At 33.6% G+C, this 12,251-nt stretch overlaps 1 protein-coding gene across 1 annotated transcript in view; it reads left to right on the top strand.

The window, feature by feature from the left end:
• LOC148754626 (uncharacterized) overlaps positions 1-12,251 on the top strand; it is a 179,544-nt gene that overhangs the window by 27,309 nt on the left and 139,984 nt on the right. Inside the window, exon 5 of the mRNA XM_088794868.1 lies at positions 8,367-8,408. Coding sequence (XP_088650994.1) covers positions 8,367-8,408 — 42 coding nt within the window. The remainder of the gene's footprint in view (positions 1-8,366; positions 8,409-12,251) is intronic.

The raw sequence follows: 12,251 nt of genomic DNA on the forward strand, positions 1-12,251 counted from the left end.
AAAAGGGCACAGAATTGCAGATTTGATAAAAAAACTAAACCCAACTACATGCTGCCTCAAAGACACACATCTCAGCTACAAGGACAAATACATACTCAAACTGAAAGAATGGAAATTGACCCTCCAAGCAAATGGTATTCAGAGAAAAGCAGGTGTACCTATACTGATATCAGATGGAACAGACTTCAGCATAAAAAAGTTAAGAGACAAAGATGCACATTTCATAATGATAAAGGGGACTATAAAACAGGAAGACATAACAGTCATCAATATTTATGCCCCCAATCATGGAGCACCGAAATATACAAAGCGTCTACTAACAGAACTAAAGGGAGAAAATGAACAAAACACAATTATAGTAGGGGATGTAAATACATCATTGAAAGCTATGGATAGATCATCCAAACAGAAAATAAATAATGAAATAGCAGCCCTAAATGACACATTAGATGAAATGGACATAATTGACATTTATAGAACACTTTGTCCTAGAAAATCAGACTGTATAGTCTCTTCTAGTATACCATGGGACATTCTCAAGGATAGGCCATATATTGGGACACAAAACTAGCCTCAGAAAATTTAAGAAGACTGAAATCATCCCAAGCATATTCTCTGAACACAAAGGTTTGAAATTGGGTATGAACTGCAAAAGAAAGCAGGAAAAACACATGTGGAGATTAAACAACATACTTGTAAAGAATAACAGGGTCAAAGAGGAAATAAGAGAAGAAATCAAAAGTTACATAGAAACACATGAGAATGAAAATACATCGTAACCAAAATTTAGGGGATGCAGTGAAAGCAGTTTTAGGAGGGAAATATATATGATTACTGGCCTATCTCAAGAAAAAAAAGAAAAATTACAGATAAATAACCTCATGTTATACCTTAAAGAACTGGAAAAAGAAGAACAAATGAAACCCAAAATCAGCAGAAGGAAGGAAATAATAAAAATCAGAGCAGAACTAAATGAGAGAACAAAAAGACAATAGAAAAAATTACTGCGACAGCGACCTGGTTCTTTGAAAAGATTAATAAAATTGACAAACCCTTGGCTAGACTCACTAAGTTAAAAAGAGAAAAGACACAAATAAACAAAATCAGAAATGAAAGGGGAAGTTATCACAGATGTCACAGAAATACAAAGGATTGTCCAAGAATACTATGAATTACTGTAAGTCTCAAAATTTAATAACTTGGAAGAAATTGACAAGTTCTTAGAAACATATAGCCTTCCTGGGCTGAGTCACACAAAAACTAGAAAATCTAAGTAGACTGGTCACCAGTAAGGAAATTGAATCAGTCATCCAAAACCTTCCCAAAAGCAAAAGTCCAGGACCAGATGGCTTCACTAGTAAATTCTACCAAACATTCAAAGAGGATCTAATACCTGTCCTACTCAAACTTCCAAAAAGTTGAAGAATTCACAATACTCCCTAACTCACATTGAGAGGCTAACATTACCCTGAAACCTGGTAAGGATAACACACAAAAAAAGAAAATTACAGACCAATGTCTCTGATGAATACAGATGTAAAAATCCTAAACAAAATTCTAGGAAATGGAATACAACAATGCATTAAAAAGATTATACATCATGACCAAGTGGGATTCATCCCAGGGACACAAGGATGGTTTACCATGTGCAAATCAATCAATGTGATACACCACATAAACAAAATACAGGACAAAAATCATATGCGTATATCAACAGATGCAGAAAAAGCTTTTGATGGGATACAACATCCATTTATGATTAAAACACTTAATAGTGGATATAGAAGGAAAATACCTTAACATAATAAAGGCCACATAAGACAAACTCTCAGCTAATCTCATAATTAATGGTGAAAAACTGAAGCCCTTTGCTTCATGTTAAGGAACAAGACAGGGCATCCCGTGTCACCACTGGTCTTCAACGTAGTATTGGAAGTCCTAGCTAGAATATACAGGCAAGACAAAGAAATAAAAAGCATCCAAATTGGGAATGAAGAAGTTAAATTTTAACTTTTTGCAGATGACATCATACAATATATGGAAAACCCTAAAAGAGAGGTGACCAACCGAATGGGAGGAGAATTTTGCAAACAATGCCTCCGATAAGGGGCTAATATCCAAAATATATAAGGAACTCATATAACTCAACAACAACAAAATAATCCAATTGAAAAAAGGGCAAAGTACCTGAATAGACATTTCTCCAATGAGGACATACAAATGGCCAATAGACATGTGAAAAAATGCGCAACATCACTAATCATCAGAGAAAGGCAAATTAAAACTGCAATGAAATATCACCTCACACCTGTTAGAATGAATGCCATCAACAAGACGAATAGTAACAGGTGTTGGAGAGGCTGTGGAGAAAAAGGAACCCTCATAAGCTGTTGGTGAGAATGCAGATTGGTGCAGCCACTATGGAAGGCAGTGTGGATTTTCCTCAAAGAAATTAAGAAGAGAATTACCATATGACCCAGCAGTCCCTCTTCTGTGTATCTAACAAAAAATTCTGGCAGTATTTATACATAAAGACATTTGTATTCCAATGTTCATTGCAGCTTTATTTATGGTGTCCAAGACATGGAAACAACCAAAGTGTCCTTTGTTAGATGAATAGATAAAGAAGTTGTGGTATATATACACAAAGGAATACTATTGGGCTGTAAGAAAAGATGAAATAGTACCTTTTGTGACAACATGGATGGATCTTGAGATTATTATGCTAAGTGAAATAAGTCAGACAGAAAAAGTTGTGAACCATATGATTTCACTGATATGTGATATATGGACCTGAAAACAACAAAAGAACAAGACAAAACAAATGAGAAACAAAAACTCATACACACAGACAATAGTTTAGTGGTTACCAGAGGGTAAGGGGGGAGGGGGTTGGTAGATCAGGGTAAAGGGGATCAAATATATGGTGATGGAAGGAGAACTGACTCTGGATGGTGAACACACAATGTGATATATAGATGATGTATCACAGAATTGTACACCTGAAATCTATGTAAGTTTACTAACAATTTTCACTCCAATAAGCTTTAATTTAAAAAGAGATATTTTTTAAAACAAAATTGCAGAAGTTTACTATTCACATGCCCTCACTGAAAAGAAAAATTAAAGGAATCTTGAAGGAAGGAATGGGAAGCAAGAAGCTATGACAAGGGAACAAACTGTAGTGAGTAATACCTGGTATCAGAATTGCTCTTCTACCACAAAAAAAATATAAAACCTAGATAAACTGTATAAAATAACTGTTTGCAAGCATTGAAAAACAAGCAAGACTGTAAGATTGAGAAAAGGCAAATACTTGAAGTGGGCCCCAAATTCACCCTGGATTTCCCCCTGAGGGTGATTTCAAAACCACAGCACAGAGAAATACAGCACAAGCACATAATAGCAAACCCACTGGAAGATGACCTCAGACCCATTATGGTAGTTGGGCCTTGAGGAAGTGGTGATTATCAGAGAAGAGAAGTCCACAGAGAAAGAGCTGTGAAACTCTGAATAAAATTTCATTTGGTTTTTTTCACCTATTACTAGGCATTGTGTTTTCAGAGTCAGACTCTAGTACGCATATCATAAAATAGGTGTTGGGAAGCTGCAATGCTAGGTTTCAGAGGCTCTACTGTTTTTGGGAGCCAGAGGTGTCAGTTTAGACAAAACAAGATTGAAGAGCTGTTTTGGAATACACAGAGCTTTCAGTTAAAACCTCAGAAAGACCATATCCTATTATTAAGGACCTCACTCCAGGAGAACAATCTTTTTTTTTCTCTAGAGTTCTTTTTTTTAAATTACATTTATTGGAGTAACAATGGTTAGTAAAATTACATAGCATTCAATTGTACAGTTCTATAATACATCATCCATATATCACATTGTGTGCTCACCACCCAGAGTCAAGTCTCCTTCCATCAGCATATATTTGACCCCCTTTACCCTCTTCTACCATCACCCCTTACCTTCTGTTAACCACTGAACTGTCATCTGTGTCTATACATTTTTGTGTGTTTGTTGCTTTCAGTTTTAAATCCCACGTATGAGTGATGTCATATGGTTCTCAACTTTTTCTGTGTGACTTATTTCGCTTAGCATAATGATCTCAAGGTCCATCCATGTTGTCTCAAATGGGAGTATTTCATCCCTTCTTATGGCCAAGTAATATTCCATTGTATATATGTGCCACATCTTCTTTATCCAATCATCTATCGAAGGACACTTTGGTTGCCTCCTTGTCTTGGCCACGATAAATAATGCTGTAGTGTACATTGGAGTGCATAGTATTGGAAGTCCTAGCCAGGGCAATCAGGCAAGAGAAAGAAATAAAAGGCATCCAAATTTGGAATGAAGAAGTTAAATTTTCACTTTTTGCAGATGATATGACTCTTTATATAGAAAACCCTGAAGACTCCACCAAAAAGCTATTAGAAATAGTAAACAAATACAATAAAGTTGCTGGCTACAAAATTAATGTACAAAAATCCATTGCATTCCTAAATACTAACAATGAAATTTCAGAAAAAGAAATGAGAGCAATCTTTTTTTTTAATTAAAGTTTATTGGGGTGACAATGGTTAGTAAAGTTACATAGATTTCAGGTGTACAATTCTGTATTACATCATCTATATATCACATTGTGTGTTCACCACCCAGAGTCAGTTCTCCTTCCATCAACATATATTTGATCCCATTTACCCTCATCTACCACCCCCTCCCTCTTACCCTCTGGTAACCACTAAGCTATTTTCTGTGCCTATGAGTTTTTGTTTCTGTATTTGTTTGTCTTGTTCTTTTGTTGTTTTCAGTTTTATATCCAGCATATCAGTGAAATCATGTGGTTCTCTGCTTTTTCTGCCTGACTTATTTCGCTTAGCATAATAATCTCAAGATCCATCCATTGAGATTATAATGCTAAGCGAAATATGTCAGACAGAAAAAGCAGAGAACCATATGATTTCACTGATATGTGGTATATGAACCAAAAACAACAAAAGAACAAGACAAGCAAATGAGAAACAAAAACTCATATACACAGACAATAGTTTAGTGGTTACCAGAGAGAGCAATATTAATAAAGACTAAAACCAAGTCTTAACAGGATCAAGGTAATTGATTTAAGGTAATTTAATTGTCTGCCCCAATATTAGTTAACATGCTTTAGAGGAAAGCAACAATCTAGAGCCTCTGCAACACATCACCCACGATATCTGAAATATAAGTAAAATCCTAGACATGTAAATATAGGAAAAATGATTAATTAGCAAGAGAAATAATAGTCAACAGCAGTATATCAGAAATTATCCAGATATTGGGGCTAGCAGAGGAAGATCTCAAAATAACTGTGATTGTCATATTAAAGTTCTATGGACTAAATGTTTGTGACCCTTAAAATCTGTATGTTGAAACCCTAATCCCCAATGTGGTGGTATTTGGAGATGAGATTTTGGGGATGCAATTAGGTTTAGATGAGGCCGTGAGGGTGGATGCCCAATGATGGAATTTGTGCTGGCTTGCTCTGTCTTGCTCTCGCTCTCATTCTCTCTCACTCTCTCTGCCATATGAAAGTACAAGAAAATGACCATCTACAAATCAGGAAGAGGGTCTTCGCCAGGAACGGAATTGGTTGCCACCTTGATGTTGGAGTTCCAAGCCTCCAGAGCAATGAAAAATAAATGCTTGTTATTTCAAGTCACCAAGTATATGGAATTTGTTATAGTAGCCTGAACTAATGAATATATACAGAAAGTAGAGAACAAGATGGATAAAATGGAAGAAAAGGTGGATAATTCCAAAACATAATTAAGATATATAAAATGATTAATTTTAAATTGTAGAACTGCAAAATTTCATATCTGAAATTTAGAGCTATTTGGGTAGATGGGTTCAACAGCAGACAGTTCTAGTGAACTTTGAAAATAAGTCAATTGAAACTGTCTAAAGTACTAGGAGAAAAAAAAAAGAACTGAAAATTAGAACAGAGCAGTAGGACATGTTCAAACATTCTAACATACATGTTTGCTATTCCAAAATGAGAGGATAGAGAGAATGGGACCAGAGCAGTATTTAATGAAATAGTAGGCAAGGATATTTTTTCAAATGTGATGAAATATAAATCCACAGATTAAAGAAGTTCAGTAAAAAATAAGCAGGGTATGAAGAAATAAAACTTTGCATATACACATCACAGTGAAATCATTAAAGTTATTAAAGAAAGTCAAAGACAGAAATAAAGCATAAAATCAGTCAGAGGAAGAAAACATTATTCAAAGGTTCCACAATAAAATTGATGACTGAATTTTCAGCATAAGCAATGGAAACCAACAATGGGGCGATAAAACATTCTGATTTACCCTTTACTAAGGTGTTTTCCAGGCAGCAAGACTTGCAATCATAAAATTTAAACAGTTCTGGGCAAACCAGGATAATTGATCACCCTAGCCAGAAAACAATTTTGTGATATCTTTAAAGTAGTGAAAGCAAAAAATTCTTTCCATTGTTATTGTGTTTTTCATAATTGAAGGCAAAAATTAATGTATGTAAATATCTTTGAAAAATGAAGGCAAAATTAAGATGCTTTAACAAAGGTAAATGTTGAAAGGGTTTGTCACAGGAGACCTGCTACAATAAAGGGAATTCTTCTACCTAAAGGAAAATTATCACAGATAAAAGAATAATCTGCAGAAAGGGATGAAGGGTCTTGGAAATGGTAACTATGTACATGAAATATAAGTGAATTTGCAATTTGAAACAAGAAAATATCAATGTCATATAAAATGTATAACATTCATAAAAGTAAAAGTGAATGACAACAATGGTGCAGCCCTTTTTAATATTTCTAGGCATTGTTAAGAAGTGGTGAAATTACTATTTTAATGAGGACTGAAATAGACAGAAGAGGGTAAAGAGGTTACAGAAGGAGAACTGACTCTGGGTGGTGAACACATAATGCAATATATGGATGACGTATTATACAATTGTACACTTGAAACCTTTGTTGACCATTGTCACCCCAATAGATTTTAATTAAAAAAAACTCTACAGTGCAGTAGTTATCAAAGTTTTTGGTCTCAGGATCTATTTACACCCTTAAAATTTATTTTGGTCTCCAAAGAGCCTTTGTTTATATGGGTTAAATCTATTGATAGCTTCTGTATTAAAAATTCAGACTGACGAACTATTAAAATATTTATTTATTCATTTAAATGTTATAATAATATACCTACTAGTTGTTAAAATAAATATGTTTTTATGAAAATAACTACAGTGGTACCTCGGTTTTCGAACGTCTCTGTTAACGAACATTTCAGTTTACGAACGCTGTAAATTTTATGGATCTATGGTATCATTAGATAGTAAAATTCATGCTATATTTGCCATTTTAGGGGTTTATTTTAAAGATCTGGAACAGATTAATTCATTTTTCATTACTTTCTATGGGGAAACCGTGCCTCGGGTTTCAAACGTTTCAGAACTCGAACGGTCTTCCCGAACGGATTACGTTTGAAAACCGAGGTACCACAGTAATTGATTATGAGATAAAATATTGGTTACCACTTGGAGTATAGACTGGGAAGGAGCATGAGAAACTTATAGGGCGCTGGAAAATTTTTATATTCTTGTGTTATTCTTATAGAGGTATATACATATGTAAGATATCAAGATGTATTTATGATTAGTGTACTTATATGTCATTTGTTATAAAATAAATGAATAAATTTCTTAAAAAGAAACTGTGGTGGATAGGAAAACCTTTAAACATGGCATTTATCTTTATAAGCTTTCGCAGTTAAACAAGATTAATTTTCCCAGTTGAAGAAAAGATGGAACTAAAATATTGGACAATGATAACACAAAATATAGAAGAGAGGAGATTGAAATATAGGGTTTTAAGGTCATTGTATTAATCAGAGGAGGATATAAATATTGATTAAACAAATTAAGTCTGCTATGCATGTTAAAAATTTTAGGTTGAAGGTACGTAAATAGAATGTGTAATGTCTTTACTAATAGAGTGGAAAACAAAGAGAATGAAGAAAACATGTTTTAATAGAATGCAGGGAACACAGAGGAAATGAGCCAAAAGAAACATGATATGTAGAAAACAAAATAAGATGGTAAAACAAGTCCAAATATATAACAACCACAATAAATATAAAAGGATAAAAGACATCTGTTAAAAGACAGAGACTGTCAGATTTGTGCTGTTCCCTCCATTTTTGAAGGATTATTCTCTACAACTTGGAAATAAATAGATTATTTGAAACACACTGGTATTATTATTTAATATTCTATGCCTTTAAATAAAGAAATAATAGATTTTATACCAAGAATTAAACCTTCTTTATTCCTTTGTCTTATAGTCTGATCTCAACTATGAAATGGAATCTGATATTATAGATGTGGTAAGTGGCCTTTTAACATCTTGCTTTATAAAATAAAATGTTTCACATATACTACATACTTTTTGATACTAGAAAACTAAATAATTATATTTCTTTTAGTACTCTGTATAAAAGTATAGACACATATACATATATAGTGAATGTTTGAAGCATAGTTTGGCTTATCTTTTCTATCACACAAATGAAATTGTATGAAACAAAGAAAACAATCAATGTTTCTTACAGAAGATAGTAGACTAAAATGTGAGACAAAATAAACCATGAATTAATTGAAAAGCTATAATTATAATGGGCAAATATGAGCAGTATCTTTTCAACATATTCTCAAACAAACAAACAAAAAAAAATAGTTCCTTTATTCACATACCTGATTTGGCACACTCTTCCCTTGAGAAATAGTTTGCTTATGTGCAGTTGTTTGGGGGCAGAGACAATAACTGCACTTTGCAGTTTTTAATTAAGAGAACAGACCTTAGTACACTTAATAAGTCAAAGTTCTTTGAAATTATATGTATCAAGTATTGATGTAGAGAAATTTGTCTTCATAAATGCCACCATTGGGGAAATACGTTTTCTCAGTAAGTCCCACCAAAAGACACCTTGAACCTATACCTATTGCCTTGGGTACCTCTGTTTGTTCTTTTTTTTTCAGAAAAATCTAACAGTACTCTAGAATTACAGATTGCCTGCAGTATTTTAGATGTGGCTGAGACAATTAGAATTAATTAACTATATTTCTTCCTTTCTTGATAAATCTAGTATTCATTGAGGAAGTTTAAGAGGCTGAAACACTCCTGTAGTTGTAAATGGTTTAAGTACTGTTTTTTAGTTTTTGGTTTTTTGTTTTGTTTTGTCCATTGTTTAGCAGTTGTTTCATGCCAAAGAAAGCATCTAATACTAATTCCATTTTTAATATAATATCTGGAACAAAAGAAAAATCTCTCTGCCTTAGAAACTACCTTCTTTTACAATTTGCTAATATTTGAATGTAATTTCTTTGACTTTAAGTCTTGTTCCTTGTCTAAATGAAAATTTGCCTGTGGGATATACAGTATTAAGCAAGTTCATGCTTTCTTAAGTGCCAAAAAGTTTTTTGGTTTTTTTTCTGAAAAACAGTTTTTGATAAGGGCAAGTTGAAATAAAGTATGAAGACATTGTATTCATAGAGGAAGAACTGGAAAAGAAGAAAGAAACAGGAGGAAAGTAAGCTACTTGACAGTTTTCCTAGGGTCGGGGAACTGCTCTTGAAGCATTTGTTTTAGTTAAGTATAAACTGAATTTAACTTCAGTAACAAACTAGAAACCACCAAAGGTATAGTTAAAAATGAAGTGGCTCTGCAGCCTGTATCTGCCATAAATATATCATAATCACATCTCTCCCATTATCAACTCAGAGGAGGTCTTGTGTGTGAGATTATCCTATTTTAGAAATCATGAAAAAGATGACTTATTTCATCACATTCTTTCTTTTGTAGACTGGAAGATTGTAGTGACCATATGTTATATAAATGGAACACATTTTGAGTTTTCTAATATATATTACTTCTTAAATATAGAAAAGTAGATTTTAAATGATTTTTCTTAATAATTTAATAAGCATACAATATCTGTCAACTAATATTTTCTTGTTTTTTTACCCTGTTTTCTCCAAGCATTCCTTGCTCTCCCCGTCAGTGTTATTTTTCTTTATTCTTTTTTTCCCCCTTCTTCCGCCTCCCACTCTGGTTCTTTATTCTTAAGATTTTCTCTTCCTAGCTATTTCTGTTTTCTTGTGCTGTGTTTCTCACTGCTCAACATGGGGCCTGAAAGTAAAAATATTGATGTGAAATACATATATTTTGAAAATGTACATGAAGTTAAAACATTTCAGCCTTCAAAAACTAATTAAAAAACACCTAAAGTCTAAAGGATTTTTATGTGTCTCTGTCCACACTGCTCAGGATTTACAATTATAGCTATGTCTTCTCTGTAAGATATGCTTTCTCATCAGAAATTATGTTGACATTACATAATATGGACATGCCGGAGAAAGGAAAAAATATCCTTGTCTTTCTCCATAGGGTAATCTCTTTTTAAGACTTCCTAAGGGCCAAATATATGATACTAATATTTAGTTCTCCTCAGAACAGCACATATTGATTATATATTGGCTCAGATGTCAGCTCCAGGATCCAATTTTTGGTATACCTCAAGTAAAATAAAAACATCATGGAATCCTCTACTCTTAGACTTGGAGGGTACTTTAATTTTGGTCCAAACATCCATTCTAGTATTTGAATGAACTTATTTTAAAGTGGGCCTAACATATGCCAAATACTGTGTTTGTTGCTTAAAATTCATTTAATTTCATTTTATTCTCTTTGATGTGAAGTACATTTTATATCCCTGTGAAGTACATTTTAATCCCTTTGATGTGAAGTACATTTTACAGATAAGGAAGCTGATAGAGTTTAAGTTAATTGCTCAAGATCGCACAACTAATCAACTAATTAGTTGCACATACAGAATTTGGATTCAGGTTATTGTGACACCAAAACCCAGGTTCTTCCCTTTATACTACATATTTGTACAGCCTATGCTCATATACCTGCAGTTCTGTGAGCCCTATTTACCTGGGAAGCTCATCATAGATAGCTCTCAGTTTTGCAAAGTTCTCCTTTAGAATGACATAAAACCTGCCATTCTATAGTCTCCACCCATTGTTCTTCAACCCTCAGAAGTTGCCAGCACTAATTTAATTATTCTTACACATGACTGCTCTTCATGTATTTCAATACCGCAATATTATGTTCCTCAGAAAAACATTCTCAGTTCCCCTAACAATAATGGTTGCTCTGGTATAACTATGGTACAATATATCCATGATCTTTTTTTTCTTTATTTTGAGCACAGGCACTGCAGTGAGGCTGACAGATCCATGATCTTTTTAATGGAGTACTCAGAATTGATTATCAGAGTTGTGACAGCCAGTATAGAGCATTAGTCTGTCACTTCTGTTGTTCCAAATGCTGTACTATTTATGATTCCTAAGATGGAATTCGTTTTGCATTGTTTTGTGTTGATATTACCCTACCACAAGCTGACAAAGAAGCTGCTTCTTCCTCAAATAACAAAAAAACAGAAAATGTTTTCAAACATTTACTATGTGCAGATACTTTTTCTGTTTTACTTACGTTAACATTTTTTTTTTATTAAATTTATTGAGGTGACAATTGTTAGTAAAATTACATAGATTTCAGGTGTACAATTCTGTATTACATCATCTATAAATCCCATTGTGTGTTCATCACCCAGAGTCAGTTCTCCTTCCATCACCATATATTCGATCCCCCTTACCCTCATCTCCCACCCCCCACCCCCCACCCCCCTTACCATTTAATTTAACTAAAACTCCCTAGTCATTTTCCCACAACCTTGGTCATTTCTCCCCTTCCTGTGCTTTAGTATTTCTTTTTAAAAAGTTATACATTTGTCCCTATTAAGTTTTATTGTTACCACTTATTCAGCTCCTTTACAACTCTAATTCATTCACTCAGTGAATACTATTTACTGAACATACATTGTGTGCAATTCACTGTTCAATATACTAGGAACAAAATAGGTACATATCCCTGTCTTCATTGAATTTTAATCAACAAATAAATAAGTGAAATATATAGTGTATCAGATGCTGATAAGTCTTATAGAGAAAAATAAAGTGAGAAAATAGGATCAAGTGCTGGCAAGTAAGGTTAAATGTTAGAAAAGGCCTCAATGAAAAGGTGAATTTAGCCAAGACCTGAAGTATGTGAGGAATCAGGCGTTAATCTATGTGGCTACCTGGGAGGAGTGTGTTCTAAGTGA

Source organism: Rhinolophus sinicus, chromosome 18 (assembly GCF_057876585.1).
Source record: "Rhinolophus sinicus isolate RSI-liver-muscle chromosome 18, RSI-T2T, whole genome shotgun sequence".
Classification (NCBI taxonomy): domain Eukaryota; kingdom Metazoa; phylum Chordata; class Mammalia; order Chiroptera; family Rhinolophidae; genus Rhinolophus; species Rhinolophus sinicus.